The following is a 21,457-nucleotide window of genomic DNA, read 5'->3' as shown; positions in this document are numbered from 1 at the left end:
TTTGTGTTGATTGTTGTTAACAAGTGTCGGGGTACTTTTAAGGGCTACTATTTTAGCTAATAAGCCATTTCATGTAGATTTTCTAAATCGTCTGCATAGAATTTAACTTTACAGGCGTTTGGCGTCTCTAGAACCCATCGTCAAGATTTAAGACAAAGTATGTGCTTAATGCGATCTGCAGAGAGCAGATAATTTCAAAGATCCTACATGAAACAGTACACAGCAAACTTTCATTCTAAATAAATTTTTCAAATAGGTAATAGCTGTAACCATTCATTCCCCAAACAAAAAGACATTTTAAAAATATAATTGATTGGTCTTTTAGAAAAACCTAAATTGGTTGATAGAAATATTGCAAAGAAGAAGAAAACTAATTGCCATATTTGTCCTTTAAAGTATATATAAAGTTGTTCCAAAATATACATTGTTACTCCTCAAAATTCATATACATTTATTTTAACTGAAGAAGGTCTGTTACAGTTAAATAAATGGAAAAAATCCAGTTCCTTAAAAAAAATCTTCTGAGAGACGCTTACCTCGAAATGTATTGACGGATAAGATGGGATCTGGTAAACCTGGGAATGTCAGATCGGAGCTGGCGGGATTTTTCCTGCGAGGAAATTGCGATGAGGGTGTCAAAGGGGATGGAGGGGAATTCGGCTTGTGCAAGGGAAAGGAGTCCGGAATTGGCTTCATTTTGGAGGAGGAATGTTCGAAACTCTTCGAATTCTGAGGCTTTCATTTTTCTCCGTTGGGAGGGTTAGAACAATCTGTAATTATCCCTTTATATAGGGGTTTTTAGTTCGTTAAAAGATTTGAGAAGTAATTCTTTAACCAAAATCTGTATAAAATGTTTATTAGGATGGATTTACGTTAATCTGCAGATGGATTTTGGAAACTCTCAGTCGAAAAATCTAGTTATCAATCCGCCACATTACCAATCAGGAGTTACATCCCCGCCTGATAACTTGTGCACCAAATTTTGGGCTCAAAACCATGGCCATTCGAAATGAGGGTTCCGTTGTAAAACCGGGAGGGATTTTAAAACTCGAATTACTTTACTGTGAAAAAAGCGGGACCGAGTTAGCCGTATGAGTTGCAAAATTAGAGCATTAAATAATAATTGTGAAAGTCGTATACGTTTTAAGGTTGAAAACTGTAAAGCAGCAAAGGGATTAATTAAAAATTTTAGGAGAAGGAAAAGGAAAATAGGTATTTTTTTCTATATAAAATAGTATCTGATTGTAAACACAAATTTGCATAATACAATTGTTTTTTATTATATTTTTTTCATTTTTACAGCATTAAGAAAGAAGATTAAGAGGATCAAACTAGTAGAAACTGTATAAAAATCTGTTGTGATTTTGTGTTTTTTAGTAGGTGTTGTTTTGTATGGAGAATAGGTGGCTCATTTTCTCAATTCTTCTTTTTTTTTCCTAATGAAGGTTCAGACTTGTGAGCAAAGAGGTATCCATTTTTTGATGGAGGCTCACATTTGATTCATCGCGGCCTCATCCTTTATGATGTCAAAGGCTTACATTCAATAAGACTTGATCATTCAACTTCACCAAGACCAAGGGTCCATTGGCACTTGTATTTTTTTTAGGTGGAATTATACAAGAAAAAAAGGAGGAATCATTGTTCGACAAGCATAATGTTAGAGATTTTTAAGGGAATTATAATAAAATAGAATAATCAAGATAAATAATATCAATACTATCAATGGTTAAACACAAAATTGTATGAGAGATTAAAATAAAGGTATTTCTCTAATAACAAAATGGCTAAAACCCTTCTCTCCAAAAGATATAAAGGAATTAAAAAGCTAGTAGTGGATAAAGTGTGTGACATATACAGTTTGTAGGCAAAATACCTTAAATGGGGCTCGGAAGGCCTCACACTACACATCAAAGGGATATTTAATGAGGTCAATCAAAATGGCTTTCGAATAAATTTGACAATCGATGTCATTATTCTTCTTCTCAAAAGTGGAGGTGTCAACCCATCAAACAATTGCACTATAATGATTAATCCTCTTACTTCAAAAACACTTTGAGAGTATGATTGAGCGTAGAATTAATATTTACACTATAAAGGAAGGAAACGGGGAAAGGGGCAAGCAATTTTAGTCTAAAACACTCCATAGTTGATCATTTCATTACTTTTGACATCTAACTGAGAAAGTTTAGGTTTAAACAAGTGGAAATTTTTTGTTGTTTTGTTAACTTTGAGAAGGCATTTGATGTCATGCCTAGAAGCAAATTTTGGGGTAGAATGGAAGAGTTAGGAATTTTGTATATGTATGGGGTGGTTGTTCATAGGTTGTATGATCAAATTTGAGGTATAATTAGGATAAAGAAAGAATTGTCAAAACGTTTTAAAATCAATGTTGGGATCAAACAAGGATGTGTATTATTCAGTGCTCTATTTGGACTATATATTGACAAGTTAGAGGAGTGGGATAGACAAGTTTAGTGGTGAAGGGGTGAAGGGGTGCATTAGGTCAACTACGTAATAAAGGTGCTTCTATATGTGGATAACGTTATTTGATGAAAAAAATAGGACATGATTTGAGAGAGTATGTGAGGGCTCAAAATTGTTTTGTTAGGAAGTAGGGATACAAGTGATTATTAGTAAAATCAAGGTCATAATCTTTACCTTGAGAACAAAGAAGAAACAAATAGACTGTTTTTTAGTGCAACCCCTTGTAAGTGGAAAATGAATATAGATATCTTGGCCTTGAATTTTATAACAAACTCAACTAAGAGACTTGTAAGAAATAAAAAGAAAACAAGGAGGTTGGAAAGCTCTATATCTATTGCAAAATAGATGTAGAAAGGCTGAATTGTGGGATTAACAAGCTAACAAGAATTTTTTAGGGTTGCTTGTCCATCAATGATGTTATATAGGTGTGAAATTTGGGGTAGTAATGACGACACAGAGGTAGATACAATTTGCTACAAAACATCTAATAACAAGTAATTTCAAAATCGGAACATTGGTTCTATTTGAGATCATAATAGTTGAAGTGGGTATCTTTCCTTTTAAGGCAATAATGATTATCCAAATATTAAGTTATTTAAAGAGAACAAAGACCATGGAGTTGTATCATTGGTCCAAGATGGTAATAGAGGAAAATTTAAATAGAAGGAATGGCTCATGGATGAAAAAATGGTCAACTTGATGAGTGTGGGATATTAACTTGGAAGATTATCCAAATGTCAACATTGAAATAAAATTATATGTGAAAGAAAAAATTAGGGCAACTAGACATGTACAAATTAAGTTGGGAGTAAAAGATAATACTATGTTAAACATTTCAATCATACATGGGACCACGAAAAAAATATATAGAAGTATAAATAAAGTAGAAATAAAAAATGTTAATAGTTCAACTAAGGACTACCTCATGTCATCTTGGGTGCAAAATCAAAAGGTGGACAAAGCTAAAGGAAAAGTGGGCAAATAGATTTTATTGCTTTTATATGTTTGGGTTAGTGGAAATACAATGGCACTACATCACTAAGTGTCTAGCTTACAAGGATATGAAAATCAATTACATTAATGCTTTAAGTTTTGGATCCATGATTACCTTGCTTGAAGAGGAAAGGCTAGCAAAAATAAGAGTTTATTCAATTAAGATTCATAGTAGAAGATTGAAGATCAAAAAAGAAATAGATGTCAACCAAACGGAATTCAAGTTACCTATTAGTTGAAGCTTATGTGCATAGTTAATTTGTTTAGTATCTTGGGGTCCTATAAGTTGCTTGTGTTGAGAAAATGTGTGTTGTAAACCTTGAATAATTTTTTAATGAAAAATTAATATTATACATGGTGTACTTAGGGGATCTAGGGATGTGTAAATCACATGGGTTTGACATTATGGGGTTAACATGTGATATGATTTTGCACACTATATATTGGAAAAACTTAGTACCAAAAAGAAAATGAGGGGAAAAGGGTTTTATAAGCTCATGGTATTATTTAGAAATTTTGTAATAGCACTTGTTGGTTTTATATAGGCTTATTTATAATAAAGCAAGCACATGAGTTATTGTTGGGGTTGGTTGCTATTGATCGTCTCTTGTAGGTTGGACATGTGAGGAGAGGAAGCATGGATTAGGATGTTTAGTTGCATTATTCTCATTTTCTTGTTCACAGAGAGGGCATGTACAAAGCTCGATGCTTCAAAGGTATTCATGGAGACTTTGCAATTGTGTTGTAATATTTTTTATGATATAATACCTGAGGATGGATTATTCTGGATGATGATTTTCTCCTTTTTGAGGGTTTTGCCAAGGTATATCATGTGCCCTCTTGATGGTATGTTTGTCTATTCTTTTGCATGTTGATTTTCAATATTTTATGGGAATTTTGGGGGCACTAGCCACTATAGGTCGGTCATTGTGTGACTACAAATGGGGTTCTGCGTAGAGGCTATGAAATCTACCAAAATCATCAAAGTCGTTTACATAAATTTATTTCTTTGGGTTATGCGTAAATAGTCATATGTGGATGCAAAATTCCTTTTGCTTGGTCTCATCGACATTAAATTAACAACTTTTGTTTCCTAACTTTTGTTTTATTTTCTCTTATATTTTCAATATATTTTGATTAGAGTTGTTAGTGTAGGTTTTTTATTTTCAAGCACATCTTTTTATACATTTTTATTGAGCTTTCTTAGGTTAATAAAGTGAGTATCAATGTTAGTGGAGTGTATGTTATCAACATCTTCCGTGGGAGATACATTTTCTTATTTTTAGAGACTTCTTGTGTATTCCTCTCATTATTCATAACTATCACCTCCTACCTCTCACTTAGCCTGTTTATACTCACTCTCCTAACTTGTTTTTAAGCACTTTTATATTTATATAGCTTCATGTTTTTGAGCTATCTCCATGCTATTTTGCTTCTTTAACACTAACATTAATTTCTCAAAGACAAACTCTATAATGTTATTTTAATTTCAAGAATTATTTATATTTACAACTATTGTGCTTACTAATTTCTAGGTTTTTGTCATTTTTATAGATTTCAAAATGGTATCTAAATTTTTTTTGGTTCAAGGGTAGATCTTTAGTTTCCATATTTGAGAGGTTTGGGAGGGCTAATATTTTGCAGGATATCAAAGTGTTTTGCTACAAGAGTAGATTTTTAGCTTTCATGTTCGAGAGATATGAGAGGGACAATCTTTTACATGATATCAAAGTTTTTTGGTACTATTACTTACATTTCACCTTCAGATCAAAAATAACGTCATACAAGGTCCTAAGTCTAGTTAGGAAGTTTCATTCAACCATAGGAGCTTTAAAAGATATAAAATTTGTATCAAGAGAGAAATGCTAAATCAAGATATCTAATTATTTCAACAAGAATAAATAACATTTAACACATAATAGAACATACACAACAAGGTATACATTTAAAAAATCCTTTCAAAAATTTTGACATCAAATGAGTACTAAACGTATTATCACAAACACATGGATTACACTGCACTTTAAGACTTTCAACCCTTTCAACCTTGTTTGGAGAAAGTTGATACCATAACCAATGTAAATATAAGTGCGTACTAAAAATTCCATACTAGGTAGGTATATCATATTTGGGCAAACCCATAATTGAAAACCATAGAATGGCTTCCAAAAGCATGCACCAAAGTCATGAGCCCAAAGAGGGAATCCAAATTGAGGGTAAGAATTCCAACGCCCAAGTTCATAGAGAGTCAACAATCTCAATATGGAATGTAACTCCTAATGTCATAGTATCCACCTTCCAAATGAGGTGTTCCATTTTAAATTTATTCATGTTAAAAAATGATCTTATGCATCATTAACTAGTAAAAAAGTCCCTCATGCATTCTAGATTCACTTTATAAATCTCTCTTAGACACTCTTACACAACATAGGATCTCTTACGCATCTTAAATGACACATTCTATTAAAACACATCACATAACATGAGAAAGTGTCACTCTAAATGGGCTTCCCATTTTCCATATCGACACATTATTATAGAAAATAATATATAAAAGATGAGAATACAACCTCACAGAACCTAGTGAACACCTGTATGCAAATAACTTGTCACAACAATGGAAGATTCACAAAACACAAAGATTGCTTTGAAAACCTAGAGCAAAAGAATGCAATAATAATAATCAGATTGGTTAGGATTACAAAGGGATCAATCCTTATAAAAGGAGATCAAAACCTAAAAACCTAAACCCTAAAAGCAATTAATAATTAATAATTAATTAATTATTAATATTCCTAAGTTTAGCTTAAGTGAAATAGAGAAAAGGTGACTTGATTATTAAATCAATATGATTTAATTAATTAAGTAAACTAATACCTTTTACTCTAACACCCCCCCCTTAAAATGAAGTTAGGGAGAAGCTAAAAAAACTAAGGACTAGATGCTAGAAAGCTAAAAATGGGTCCCAACAACAAGGTTTGATGAGGTACCCAAGTACAATGAAATATCTGTAAAGTGGAGAAAAAGGAGAAAACCCAGTGGGAACAAAACTCATCTCCAAGAAGAGATGAAAGCTCAAGTGAAGGACTAAGAAACCTCCAAACAATAATGTTCCAAAAGATAGGAACAAAAGACGAGCATGAAGAATCACTGAAGCATGAAGAAGCTACAAACTTTGTCATAGAATTACTGCTAAGATGTTGTAGCTAGAGCCTCCTCTGAAATAAAAGATGATCAGGATCAAGAAGACATGAATATGCATGAGTGCCCTTAATGACACTACTCGAATCCAAATCAGATGGCAAACACAGGCAAAACATCTGGAATTCGAAGATACAAATGACACGAGTACCAATAGTCTAAAGAACTGATCAAATGAAAAATGAAAGGTTGCCTCCAAAAAAGGAATGCAAGAGTGTCCATATGGTAAGTATTTCATCTCACCGAAATGCATGGGTAACCAGCCGCTGCATCCGCCTAGTACATAGAAACATATACTGAATACATAGCTCACTCCAACACGAATCCAAGGAAGCATTAACACCAACAGTAGAAACCCCCCCATAATGCTGAGAAGGGAGAGGTATGACAAGTACATTGAATCTAAAAGCCATAATGTTGTGTATGAAGAAGAACCAAGAACATCTAACCGTGCATACATGAAAGTACAAGCAAATACAAAGGGTGTGCATACTAAGGCACACACGCATGAGAAAGGTATGAAGGCAAACAAAGGTAAACATCAAACCCCCATGTCACTTTATATCATAGTGTGAGTGTAATAAGGCACAAAACTGACGTGCAAGATCCCATAATACATGTGCAATACAGAGGCATTTTATCTCAGTGCATTTACAAAATCATAAGTGCCTACAATGAAAGCTCGGAATGTCAAAAAAAGACATAAGATTGGAAATACATGAAGAGCAACCAAAAAAGGAGGCATCCCACGCAAACCAGAAGTTTCCACGAGCTCATATGTCCAAGTAATTCACTAGAGTGTGAAAAAACAAAAAACAAAATAAAATATACCTAGAGTAAAATCTGGAAAAAGTGCATGGATGGTTGTGAAGAGTTCCGAAACACCGTCCCAATGTCGTTGGAATCGCGAAAAACAAAGAAACTAGTGAAAAGATACGAGCTCAGGACTAAAAACAACACCTTTGACTTTAAATGGCTATAGAATGTACCAGCAAAAAAAACCAGGTGATGAAACTCACATATCTGGAAAGTAGACAAAACCATCTTTTCGACAATATCTCGTTTGCTAAAAAACGATATCGTATGCACAAAAGAAAAGAAAAAACCTTCTTTTAGGGCACAAAGAGGGTCACAGCGGCCATGCAAGTTGTCTGTACTACTGACTGTACCTCTAACGTTAGCACGATGTCATGTTGATTTCAGCGCTGATGCAATGTACTTTTGTTGCTAAGGGTTGACTTTTTTTTTAATTAAAAATCTTTTAACAACATGCACCAACTTGATTTTCTTTTTTTTTAGCAAAAAAAATTAAAAACTCAACAATCAAATTTTATTTTTTTACCACCAATTGATTTTATTTTTTAAATATTTTTGACGCAAGTGCAGGTACGGTCATATGGATTTTCGTGTCTCGAAAAACATGCCAATAAAAAATCATGTCCCAAATGCCCCTATCATTGAAAATAGGCAAATTATATAAAAAAATCATGGAATCGGCCTCTAGAAGCCAGCTGTGACGTCCTTTTTTGCCCAAATTGCTCCAAAAAACAAGTGCCCCCTGGATCACAAAAAAAGTTGAATTTTCGAACCCTCACAGATCTAGTAGTGTGAATCAAAAATTGACAAACAAAAGGTCAATCTTGACTATTTGACACATGTCGAATTCAAAGGTGAGATTCAAATCAACCCAAATTGCACAAAAGACCTGCTATAGGTAGAATCTCCCAATCTGAAGAACATGAAAGCCTTAGGTTTGAAGCTTTGATACCATGTAAAAGTTGAGAATACAACCTCACAGAACCCAATGAACACCTGTATGCAAATAACCTGTCACAACAATGGAAGATTCACAAAACACAAAGATTGTTTTGAAAACCTAGAGCAAAAGAATGCAATAATAATACTTAGATTGGTTAGGATTACAAAGGGATCAATCCTTGTAAAAGGAGACCAAAACCTAAAAACATAAACCCTAAAAGCAATTAATAATTAATATTTCTAAGTTTAGCTTCCTAAATTTAACTTAAGTGAAATAGAGAAAAGGTGACTTGATTATTAAATCAGTATGATTTAATTAATTAAGTAAACTAATACCTTTTACTTTAGCATAATAAATAAATAAAAACATTAAAAACTGCTGGGCATTTGAGACTTAATCCTATCAAATTTTGCAAAAGGTGAACTCAGTTTTAAGACAAAAAAAATAAAGGACAACAACTAGCTAGAAGTTCAATTTGAATTTTAAGTAGGGATCAAGTTCGTGACCAAGGTCAACTCTTCAACTACAAAAATGATCCTAAATGTTATAAACTATCAAATCTAAGTGGATAACAACTATGTTGGGTTGAGTATACAAACAAATGTAATAACTGCAAGTTCACAACAACACTATCTTAATAAGACAATAACTACTCTTGCTTGAAATTGTGGTACAAGAGTTCTAACAATAGTGTACCTTGACAATGATTGGTTTAAATGATATGCATTAGAGCAATTCGAAATGTTCAAACAATTTGTATAACGAAACAAAATTCATAATTTCCCTATCAAGTCTTGTATTCTTAATTGAGACCTCTATTTTAAATCCTTAATTTAAATTTATTTACATAAATTAGACAAAAAGTATTAAATTGGATTATGTTTGCCAACTTTTAATCTATTCATTATCATAATACTATAACAGTGAAAATTGTATACTTCGCACTTTTTTTCTTTTTGTTATCCCTTATGCAATTGTATGCGTGTAATTGAGATTATTTCTATTGAAAATTGTTACATAGCTTGACCCTTAATTTCATTTGCAATCACTCCTAAAGACTTGTTGATCCTCAATTTGTCCACTTCTTACCTAATGTTTAATCTACAATTTGTACAAGTGGCACAAGTTGATTGATTTACGAAATTGACCCCAAAACTTTTAAATTTCAAATTCAAGCCTTGGGGTGTAGCTATTTCGTGTCATCTTTGTTGAAAAACATTTTATTTACCACCTTTGGAGTTATATTTAAGGATTACCTCTACTTTAGTTTCAAGAAGCTAACACCTAAATATCTTGAGCACATTTAAAACATTCATCCATATTATCATTGCATTACCTACTTACATCAAGATTTAGGACATTCTCCACATGATACCTTATTGAATTTGAACTTTTTAAAGAGTCAATCGATTTAATAATGTAAGGTCTTATTAAAACAAGATCCTCACCTAATAAGTTCTCTAAAGGTGTTCTTGAACACAACGAAACAATAATATAACTATCATAAAAATAAACCCAACGAAACATTAAAGTTTGTAAAGATTAAATCTACACAACAACATTTCAATCTACAAAGTTAGATCAAATTCACAATTCACGCATATTACTTTTTCAAATTCATACTACTATTTTATTCTTTTAATTTAACGAATTACTCCATGTAATACTAACTATCAATCTTAAATTTTATATATATTTGTTGTTATTATTATTTAATCATGCTTCCCTAGTTAAAAAAAATTAATCTCTTTAAATAAATAAATATCAAAATGCCACTGCTTTATAAATTGTTCTATAATCCTCCTTAATTCACATAAAAAAATTATGATGCAATATTAAGACCTGGTGCATAAACCTTAATGCTTTTATATAAAGCTAAAAAAAAAAAAATTAATGATGACATTTTATACACTTATGACAATGGATTTGTCACAAGTATTAACCAATTATAAATCATTAAAAATATACAACATACTTCCAACAAAATACTCTATCTATTCCACTATAAACACAAGCAATGCCAAGTTTGAATCCATGCTGTAAAAGAAGCATTGAAGACTAAAAAATTAAAATAAAAATAATAATAATAATAATACTTAATACTTAAGGTAGAAAATCTCAACGAAAATTTAATTGAACTAAACGAATATATTGAATGGGATAATATTACTGGGAAAAATGGATTTTCTATTAAATATTTGAATCAACTCATTCTCAAACACAGGTTTATCATACTTCTTTAACTGTCTCTATAAATAATTGTTTGAAACAAAAAAAAATCATTTGATCCCAGAGGTCAAGTTTAACCTAAATGTCAGGTTCTCATTAATTTTAGTTATTATTTCGTTAATATATTTATGATTTGTAGATCCTATCTATGTCACTCCATGCCAAGCACCTCAGAGCACAAGGAAAAGGAGAAAGAGACTGAATGCAAATTTTCTGGGATTAAACTATGGATAAATTTTTAATCGACGTTTTGAATCACACCCAGTGATTATTTCCTCATCCTGATAATGAATCACTGGGTGTGATACGTTGATTAAAAATTTATACACAGTTTAATCCCAGAATATTTACATTCGTAATTATGGAGAAAGAGAATGTTGATAAAAGAGAAAACACAAAACAATCTCGAGACAACTATTTTGTCTACACACTTTCATAGGTCCCGGGGCTTGATTTAGTCAAAAGAATAATGAAACTATCAATTGCAAAAACTGAACACAAAACACTTGATTCATCAAATGTGCACTGCCACTAACCAATACGAGAGTTAACATGCCATTTATATTGCTAGTTGAGAAAGCATTAATATTTTCGGGAAAGAATATCAGTTTCAGTTACCCATTTTGGAGAAAGCTAACAAGTTTTTGGGACAAGCCAGTGCTTTTTATTTAAAACAATCCTCCTTCCAATGTCCTATTTAGAGAAAGTTGTGCACTGCATAATGAAAATGGATTAATACATTGCTTTTTTATTCTTTATCTATTCTAAATCAAGCTTTCAGCTAAAAGGAAGATACAAATGGAATGCCACTAAATTAAATTTGTTTAATTTGGATTTTAATTAAAATATAATATTTTTTGCAAAATATTGTAATGCAACATTTAAGAATGTAGATTAAATAAAGTTATATTATAGGCAAAACCTCTTAAATTAGGTGGGATTGAGAAACTACAGTTGAAAACAATATATAGAAGAAAGAATGATGAACACAGCAAAACCAAATTTGTGATGGATTTTTAACAAGACTATTACACTCAACTGTTAGGTGGATAGTAAAATAACATCCTCCTGCTTGATCCTTCATTTAGAAACGGAAAACAACTTAATAAGCCATCAGAATGACCAAACACAACCTCCTCTCTCGTTTACAACATTTATCAGGTATCACTTAGTCTAGATCATCCTTAGTTCATATTCACCTGCCGTTGTAATGTACCTAACCCATGGCAATGCTTGATATCCACTCTTTTCAATGATTTTCAGGTACCTGACCTGTAGTAAAGAATTGCAGAAACAGAAAGTTGTTATAAAGTAGCAGCGTACATCTAAATGAGCCAAATGTAAATCCCCAACCATTTATTCAATGCATCAAGTTACTTGTGGAGCGAAATATTTGATGCTTGTATATAAAAAGCATAATGATTTTCCCTGAGGTCAACGTAAATATAAGCAATGAACTCGTTCTCATCAAAAATGTGCAAGTGACCACACAAAAGGGTCCCAACACTGTAGTGAATTAAATGGAGTCTAGAACCTCCCCAAACAACAAAAAGTAGTTCAGTCAGAAGTTTCTGCTCTATAAATTTACCTTGTGAGGACATCTATAGGTGTCAGTCCAAAAAGAACTGGACTACCTTAGGATTTCAAAGAAATCGTTCTAATGAGCTTATAATATTACCAAAAGCAATAATTTATATTTGTGAACTAAAGTTAAAAAATGACCTGGATTCCTGATACAGTAAAATATGGTATCTCAAATTTGACACGAATAGGTGCCCGCTTTTCTGGGGTTGCTTCTTCAGCAGTTATGCTAGAAAGGCTAAACTCGGCCCTCAATATGTATTCCTGAAACAAGATCCACATAATAAGTCAATCAAGAAACCAAAACATCAGGTTCCAGAACCATAGCATTTTTAACAGTCCTAGAACAAGAAAACCAATGAAACCTGTAAGATATACCTTTCCACCAGGAAATGATTTGATTTTCCAAAGCAAAGCATCCCTCTCTGGGGAATATGCAGAAGAACCCATTGATGTACGTACATGAGGTGTAGATGCATCAGCTGGGACTGGCAATTCAATTTCAACATTTGTTGCTGTACTGCAAAGTTAAAGAAAATCACAAAACAAATTAGCACAAAAACAAAAATATCAATCATACTCAAACCATCCCCTGAAGCCAACATGTTAGAAAGATCTATCTGAACTGCAGATAAATGAGATCTAACAATCAAAACTCCAGGATCAAACAGAGAATAAAATAATGGCATACATAAGCCAGAGAGATAACTTGAAACCTGCGATCTTTGTATTGACTGCGTGCTCTCACCAAATATTCTACCCGACTTCTTGAATGCTTTTCTACTTGAGCTTCAACCCATATCAATGGCTTTACCTGCAAATTAATAAAAAAACATAACCTGAAACCTACTTCTAAAAGAAATTTATCCACATCCTTCATAACAGACTTCCAAAGATTTGACAACAACTGCATTACTCTTGAACAAACCTGCGTGCTAAGTCTATAGTTCATAAGATCAAAAGTCCCATCAGGAGGTATGAAGGATATAGTTCTATCATTTTCAAAACGAGCAAGACGAACACACCTGACAGAAGAAATAGAATTTAGCATGTACCTTTTCAAGGGAGAAAAGTACAACATCGAAGGAATTTGCAAGAACTTTTAAAATAAAATAAAATAATGACAGTTTTAACTTTTAAGGAATTGAATATGAAAATGAGCTTGATTGCATACTGATGAAACTTGATGTCATCCAAATCAATTGCTTTTCCCTTTGACGCTTTGCCTTGAGCTTCTAGTAGCACCCTGTCATTAAGTCCAAGCTTGCATTCTGGCATTCCACTGAAAAAAAGTGAATCAGCATACACTTGTCATTAACAGCTAGCTATGTAATGTTTCAGTAGTCATGTGGAAAAAACAAAATGTAAAAAATACTAACACCATATTTTGCACAAAGCATACTAAATTAACCATGAAACACAATAAATTATTCAATGCCAAATATTAAATCAAAAGTTATAAAGCTCTAGTACTTATGGCATATGTCCAAAACAGAGCAATCGTTAGTGGTCAAATAACATCAAAAACTCAATAGAATTAGTATTTTTTTCCCTTTGTATATTTTCATTATGATTTTTTTTGAAGATGGGCTATGGGGATCCAGGTTCAGCCTTGGTACGGCAAGGGCACAGGTGTTGCAACCAAATTCATCCCGGATCCATCTATTACAAACCCAGACAAGGCCCACAAACCATAGGATTGGGATCTGGCCTGGGTATGGGACCCAGTGCAGCATAATCCAGCTTCACGGCTTATAAATAGTTCTCAGGAAAAGGACAAAGAACCTATGTTACCCCGAGTTTCCGGGACGGGGACGGCAAGGGACGGGGGTACGTGTTTCCGGGAAGATGATTTTTTTTGCCAATTTAGGGGATGGCTATATAAAAATAGGGAAATTTAAAATATTCATATGAAAACATGGATAAAACATGCACATATACATTATAGAACCTTAACATATAAGAACTAGCAGAGTTCTTATGGCAAATTTGTGTTAAATTGAGAGTCAAAGTCAAATTGCTTATAGAATTCATTGTCAAAATTCACTGTCTATATGCAGAAATTATGGGTACATCCTCTAGAAGTCCCCTGTCCCCAGGTAGCATAGCAAAGAACACTATCTATCGAGTTTTAGCATTACTTTAAAACAAAACTTCCTTGCAAGGAAGTTGTACTAATTTTAAACTTATATTAGGATTGGAAGCTATTATTGATAAACAATCTAAATTAGAAAAAAGAGGGAAAATTACATCTGCGTATTTTCTTCAGCAAACAGGTTGATTCCTATGTTGACAGAAACAAAACAGATAGAGGGCATCATATCCAAAAAGATAATTTCTGACGAATAGATGTTTCTTATGTCATTTCTGGCCTGTGACAGATGGCTCATCTGCATCATATCAGCAATATAACATTTAAAAAAGAAAATTCTAATTTCCAGTAAAATTTCAACATTTGCCCATTATAATTTTGTCTTTTGATCTGCCACTCTAAGCTCTCCATTGAGATTGGATTCTGTTCAACCACTCACCACAGTTCCTTATTCTTCTATATTGTTTTTTACTCTCGCTGAAGCATGTTATCTGTTGAAATGGAAGCATGCAGCAAGTAAGTTGGTTGTCTCATGAACTAAGTTTGTTATATATTAAATCTTAACAACGAATATCAATATGATATTTGTACTTGTAAAGAGTTGAATAATTTGTAAATTCTTTGTATGATAGTACTTATAAATTAATAATTCTCCCATGTACGAATAAACACAAAATGCTTATTAACCATAAAATCTGAGAACTCCCACTTGCCAATGCCAACCCATTTACATTTCATTTCTCATAAGATATGTCTTCTTGTTCAGCTGTGTATAGCATACATGGGCCTTCAGGCTTAGTCAATGTGGTTTAACCTATTTCCAGGCCTTCTGCAAGTGAGGTGCGTATTGGAGAAAAGTGGTGTGCAGAAACATTATAATGTTCTCCACGAACCTGGCTGAAGTTGACAGTGTATTTACCTAACAGAAATTAAGGGAAGAAGTTCCATGTTTCCTCTCTGTAGTTTATTATTTTTAGTTCTAAAAGGACTCATGATAAGATTATGCATAGGGTAGAGAAAACTACCTCAGGTAAGCTCTCATCTTCAGCGCTCCAACTACATCAGATCGCACTATTTGCCCATTGCTATTCACAAGAATATTTACACTTTCTACTACATCCAAAAAGACCTTTAAGAACAAATTAAAAGCACAAAGTTAGTGAAATATCAATTGCCATATTCAAGCAAAGCACAAAATCAAATCCAGATTAGCCTTCAACCTCATTTTTCTTGTATCGTATTCCTTCACTTCGCCAGGAAACTGCATTAGTAACAGCCATTGGAGGTCGCTGAGTGACTTCCATCCTGTAAGCATCTGTTTTGATGAATTCACTAAGAATCTTTGCCTCTGTATATTGAGGGTACCCGAAGTCCATTATTTCATCCAATAGTTCATACTGCAGGCAGGGAAATACAAGTAGTGAAATGATATACAAATATTTCAAATTTTAAGTTCATGATAAAATAGTCTCAAAACAGTTAGTTCATTAAAAGGAATTCTTAACCCTGAACCCTCTGTGACTCAGATGAAAAATCGATGTGTACACTCACAACAACAACAAAATTGTCTCTCAAAGACTCTTCTTCTAGCTCTTCAAAATAGTGCTTGAATACCTGCCGAAATAACACATGAAAATCCAAAACTCAACCTAAATTTGACATATGAATCAGTTACTGAAACACAGTAATCATAGCAGAAAACAAAGATAAACATTAACAAATCTTGTTTACTGTAATAAACGGCTAAATATATATGCAACAGTTGCAAACGGAAGCATTAGGTGCATACGCTAGAAACCCCAGGTCTACAGTCTCAGAAAATTCCCTAAAGGTAATGTCTCATTTGATAATTAAAAATAGAGCCTAGAACAAGAAATCAATTGTGAATGAGAAGCACAGATTGTTGAACTTACATCCACAAGTCGATGTAAAAATAATAGCGAGCTCGCTGCATTAGAGTTCTGTCTCGATGCTGTCATAAGGTAAATATTGTTGTGCTGAATGAACATGTAAGTCACCCCATTGTCGTAAACCACAGGATTTTGTAAAGCAGGATCACCCTGTCCATGTAATTCCATCAAAAACCTTGTCAAGCACATAAGTTGAAAACCATGCTCTTACACATTTCCAGTTCAGCCTTATAAGAGATGAGACATAATAACACAGGATAGTGTATTTTAATAAATACATTCAATGAGACAATGCAATTTATTAAATGTCGTACACAGTGACATGGGCCTACTAAACATTCTTAAATAATGTGCATATCTCTGTAAATATTCCATATCTGAGAAGCTTCCTTGTAAATCCTTTGGAGTTTTTAAGTGCACATTGTGCATAGCACAGATGAGTCAACAGCAAGTACAGCTTCGTGTGTTCTTTCCACTGTTGAATAGAGTTCTTATCAATAGATCCATGTAAACAATTTCCCTCTTGAAATGGTTAAAACTTTATTACCAATTTTAAAGAAAGTGGACACAGAATCTAACTAAAGAGTTCTCAATCACCCAGGACTGGATTTAACACAGTTATATAGATTCAAATGAAGGATTTTTAAAACATAGACAGCAATTGACAAAAACTAACAGTAATACCACCTTAAATACTTAGTAAAATTAAAAGAACTTGCCTTTGCATATAAAATGTGATTCCTATATTTTTGCATATAGAAATTATACTTTTTTTTTTCACTGTAAGGGCATCTTCTTTTACAAGCCTTCTGGAGAGAATATAAATATAGGATGTTCATCCAATTCCTCAAACAATTATAAAAATTGTCATGACTCAACTACACACAAATCATCAAATAAAATGATGTGTACAAAGCCATTCACTAAATCTGCAAGTACATGTCTGGACTAGTCTGTTGCATAAAACTATTATTTTTATTTTTATTGCTAATTCAAAATGTATTTGCTAATGCCACTAATTCCACCCTATAAACCATCTAATAAGCATAGTCAAGGGCAATTTGTAATTGTATTATGGCCATTTTCTTGTTTCTTATTTTTTATTTATATTGTTTAGGTACCAACCAATACAGTTAAACAATAAATATGGTCCAAAGCCAAGCATAAAAAGACCAAGAAGAGAACCCAAAGACCCAAAAAGGTCATATTATTAGGATGCTAATCCAGGTTGATCAAGTGCTATGCTAGTTTATTTTTCCATTCCTTTAAATTGTTTTCATTTTAAAATCCAATGAAAGAATTAAACTGTAAGGGCGTGTATCTATGGAGGGGCATATCCTCTGGTTTTTCCCTGTATTAGTGATTTCAACGAATATTCTGAATAGTAAGAAAAGTGAGTGCTTTATGGCCAGATAATTTGAGCAGGCACTACAAGTGAGAGAAGAAAGTTTGCTGTACCAAGCTCAAATTTTTTTGAGAAGGTAGCCTGATAATCCTTTGTCCCTCCTTGAGCGCACATATAACCGTATCTGAAACGGATATGTATTTGATACAGCCTGGATACACGTCGGATACCATACCCATGCATGCCCAAAAAAAACTAGAGTTTCCAACCATGCTGGATACTATGTGATTTGATTTTTGATTTTTTAAAAATTTGACGTACATCTTCCTAAATTTAAATTTAAAAAAAAAATCAACCAAATTTTTAAAAAAATTGGTATAAGCAAAATCTACACCAAATGAGAAAGATAAATGAAAAGGTTTCTATTTCAGCAACACAATTTTTTGGTTATCTTCCAATGCAACTCTACTATTTTTGCATATTGTAAATTGTTAAATTAACTTATAATTATTTATGTAGCAATTATGTGTCTATAATATATATTGCTTTTGAAGAAATGAAAATCTCTTCTAATAAATTAGAAAATTGTGTTAAATATATGTGCATATATTTTTTATGAATGTTGTATCCAGCCATATCCATATTGGGGGTCCTAAAAAATGGCTGTATCCATGTCCGATACCTTATCCGTATTTGTATCCGTACCTGTGTCCATGAAACTTTGGTTTTGGTAGATGGAAGCCTACATATAGGAACTTTTCTAAGAAATATAATACTGATGGTTTTCTATGCAAAGTTTGAAATAATTGTAGTATAGAGTTGAATGTATAATGTTGGGTGGGACCACGTTTTCTGCTAATGACTCCGAAATCTTATCAGCAATGCATATGGAAACAATTATGATCTCAACCTTACAGGACCATTAACTAAATATTAACAAAACTAAGGTAACATTTACCTGCACAAATCTTCTATCATAATTAATTTATCTTCAGTGATTGAAAGCTTGCAAGGATTTTTTTTGTTGTATTTATTAATTTTGTGGTAATTACAATAAATTTCAAACCCTAGCTTCCCAAAAACTCAGCTTAAAAATGTCATTCGTTATATACTTTATATTGTCTACACTATTTAGGGTAATATCTTGATATTTTCTGTACCGTTCAACCAAAAAATCTTCAGTAATATACCTTCTGCACAAAACTTCTCCTCAAATTAATTTATTTCAAGAAACTTAAAAGCTTCCACGGGTTTTGGTTAGTTTAACTATTTTACTTTTGTAGGGATTTTTAGATTTCAAACCCTAACATTCCAAGACATTAATTAAAAATTAACTGTTGTTACATAATTGATCTTGTCTAAGCTTTTCCGGACTAATGCTTGAAAGTTTCAATGCAGTTCATCTAAAAGGTTTTGACAATATGCCTTCAGGCATAGATCTGTTGCTTTTAATATGCACTCTTATGTAATTGATTTATTTATTGTCTACTGATAAAGTGGATCTGTTTGGGTTCAAGGCCTAGTGTGCAGCTGTAATACAATAGACCTGAGAAAAAGAGCTCCCTGATTTGAATCTCAAACGTATTCACTCGCACCCAACTGTGGAATAAATGGAGGGACCACTTGACCAGAATACAAATTGGTCAGTGGTTAGAAATGGTAATATTGTATAATTGTAATATATAAGAATGAATTCTGTCACCCGCCCTAGGTGAAAAATGAAGGTAATTAATATAAAATTATTGCAGATTCATAACTCCTGGACTAAACTACATTCAACAACAAATATATTTGATAAAATGAGATTCATAGCTCCTAGATGAAAAAGCGTTTGCCATTTCAAAGCAAAAAGAAAAGGGGATCTGCTCTAGTTGCGATCTATTAAAATTCCAAGTGACTATCATAAATTTCATTGATTTCACATCCGTTTTCTTTTTTCTATTGCCCTCTTTCCATAATCTATCCTTCCATCAAACCCTAGGAAAGCCAACTGTAATTCAGATGTCCTCATGTACCTAAAAGATCATGGTCTCCACTCCAAAAATCCACTTATACTTCTCTAAACTTTTATTGGCCTAACTAAATGAACATCTGAAAAACAACATGAGATAAAATGAGATCCGTTCAAATTGAGTACCTCCTTTTCGATGAGCTTTGAGAAAAAACGTTCTGCTTGAGCTGAAGAGACATCGCCACGATAATCTCGCCAGATGAGGACACGACCCTTCATATCCAGAAGGAACAAGGCGGATGCAGCACCCGCCATTGCCAATATGCTGAATTTGGCCGCAGTATTTTGTCGAACGATTCGCAGGCTCAACTCCTCATGACGTTCATTGTGACAGAGAGGAAAATGAAAAATACAAAACATAAAATGGGCTCGTTTTAAAAGAAAAATGAATTAAGTACTGTGTTGTAAGCTAAGGACTAGAAAGCAAAGGCTTGTGTTGGCTTATTAATCTAAATAATGTAAATGATAATAAAACCTTTATTAAATTTAGAATATGAAAGTTATAATGCTACATAGTTTTTATGTTGAAAAATGAATGAAAATTGTGGAGTTAATTTATATATTGTTGTTGATTTGGAAATGTTATTCTATTTTAAATTTCATCATAATTACATATTCATCTTATGTGTGGGGATCTAACCCTAACTAATGTGTATTTCTCTTTATGATTTTGCTAAGTGATTTATATTTGCTCTATTTTTACTATATGGAGGTTGTAGTTTAACTAGCAATTGCACCTTGGCCGAAGAGGTATGAAAGGTCAATTAGGATAAATTTTGGTCTATTAGTTGTATATATGTGTGCAATACATAAGGTCAATTGGTAGACTATTAGAAAATGATGTTGTTTGCGCAAGAATGGCTCAATGGAGAAGTGATAGATACAAATAAACTATGCATTCACTTAGAAGGATCCAAACATGAATGAAATAAAACCTTTTGAATCAAAGAGGTGGTCAGACTTCATTAATAAAAATCTCACTTTATGTTTGCAATAGGAAGAGGGGGAGAGAGGGAGAGATAAAGGAGGGAAGAGAGAGGGGGAGGAGGGGTAAGGAGATAGACACAGATGCATATGGATATGGAAATGGAGGAGAGGGAGAGAAAAGAGGGATACATAGATATGAGAGAGGTAAGTATTGTATGAGAGGGAAAATTGAGGGAAGGAGAGAGGGAAAGATAAAGATGGAGATGTGTAATGATATATAAAGAGAGGTAGAGAGAGGGAGAGATATAGGGGTGGGGAGAGATGGAGAGATAACATGAGATAGAAATAGAGATAGAGAGGGAAATGGAAAAAGAAATATGGAGAGATAGACATAGAGAGGCAAAGAGATATAAGTATAGAGGTATATGAAGAGGGAGATGAAGAGAGATGGATGGATAGAGAGAGGGAGACATGTAGAGATAGAGGAGAAGATATGAAGATAGGGTTGAGATGAAGATAGAGGGAGATAAGAAGTGGGAGGGAGAGAGGGAGAGAGAGAGAGAGAGAGAGAGAGAGAGAGAGAGAGAGAGAGAGAGAGAGAGAGAGAGAGAGAGAGAGAGAGAGAGAGAGAGAGAGAGTATCAATAGCATACTTTTTATATATGTAATATTAAATGTAATAATAAACATAATAATATTATATAAAATGTATATTATATATTGTATTATATTTATATGTTAATTTAATTTGTACTATATAAAACTATAATTGTTGTTAATAATAAAAAATTTATACTTATATTTAATAGCAATAAAGAGAGAAATGGAGTGAATAATAGATAGGTGAAGATAATAGACATAGAGGGGGTAGGAGATAAAGGGAGATAGATATAAAATGAGCGAGAGTTAGAGATAAAAGGTGATAA

At 32.9% G+C, this 21,457-nt stretch overlaps 2 protein-coding genes across 5 annotated transcripts in view; both read right to left on the bottom strand.

Annotated features, from left to right (window-relative positions):
* Positions 1–1,096, bottom strand: part of LOC131076795 (uncharacterized) — a 64,748-nt gene extending 63,652 nt beyond the window's left edge. The window contains exon 1 of one of the 4 annotated variants that reach the window (XR_009113488.2): positions 537–1,096. Coding sequence is in view for 3 of the 4 variants with exons in the window: in XM_058014126.2 (XP_057870109.2) it covers positions 537–742 (206 nt within the window). In the remaining variant the exon portion in view is untranslated. The remainder of the gene's footprint in view (positions 1–536) is intronic. The other 3 variants (XM_058014126.2, XM_058014125.2, XM_058014124.2) reach the window with 3 other exon arrangements.
* A 10,553-nt stretch (positions 1,097–11,649) lies between these two features.
* On the bottom strand, positions 11,650–19,981 carry LOC131076797 (AP-1 complex subunit mu-2). The gene is made up of 11 exons (XM_058014128.2): positions 19,732–19,981; positions 16,253–16,399; positions 15,891–15,953; positions 15,560–15,736; positions 15,365–15,468; positions 13,422–13,529; positions 13,176–13,272; positions 12,964–13,061; positions 12,626–12,767; positions 12,389–12,511; positions 11,650–11,938 (listed from the first exon to the last, which is right to left on the bottom strand). The coding sequence occupies exons 1-11, from the start codon at positions 19,963–19,965 to the stop codon at positions 11,840–11,842; spliced, it is 1,392 nt and encodes a 463-aa protein (XP_057870111.1). The 5' UTR covers positions 19,966–19,981; the 3' UTR covers positions 11,650–11,839.
* Between the last annotated feature and the right edge of the window lie 1,476 nt (positions 19,982–21,457).

The sequence above is a fragment of the Cryptomeria japonica genome, chromosome 11 (genome assembly GCF_030272615.1).
Source record: "Cryptomeria japonica chromosome 11, Sugi_1.0, whole genome shotgun sequence".
Taxonomy (NCBI): Eukaryota; Viridiplantae; Streptophyta; class Pinopsida; order Cupressales; family Cupressaceae; genus Cryptomeria; species Cryptomeria japonica.
This window is presented reverse-complemented; position numbering and strand designations above follow the sequence as displayed.

What these genes read in the sequence shown, in the direction of transcription:
- LOC131076797 (XM_058014128.2), bottom strand. Translation starts at nt 19,965, where the DNA reads ATGTTTTGTATTTTTCATTTTCCTCTCTGTCACAATGAACGTCATGAG. An exon ending in AAGATGAGAGCTTACCTGAG is followed by an intron (nt 13,530 to 15,364) that starts GTAGTTTTCTCT and finishes ACTTTTTTTCAG; the next exon opens with TGGAATGCCAGAATGCAAGC. An exon ending in AGTCAATACAAAGATCGCAG is followed by an intron (nt 12,768 to 12,963) that starts GTTTCAAGTTAT and finishes TTAACTTTGCAG; the next exon opens with TACAGCAACAAATGTTGAAA.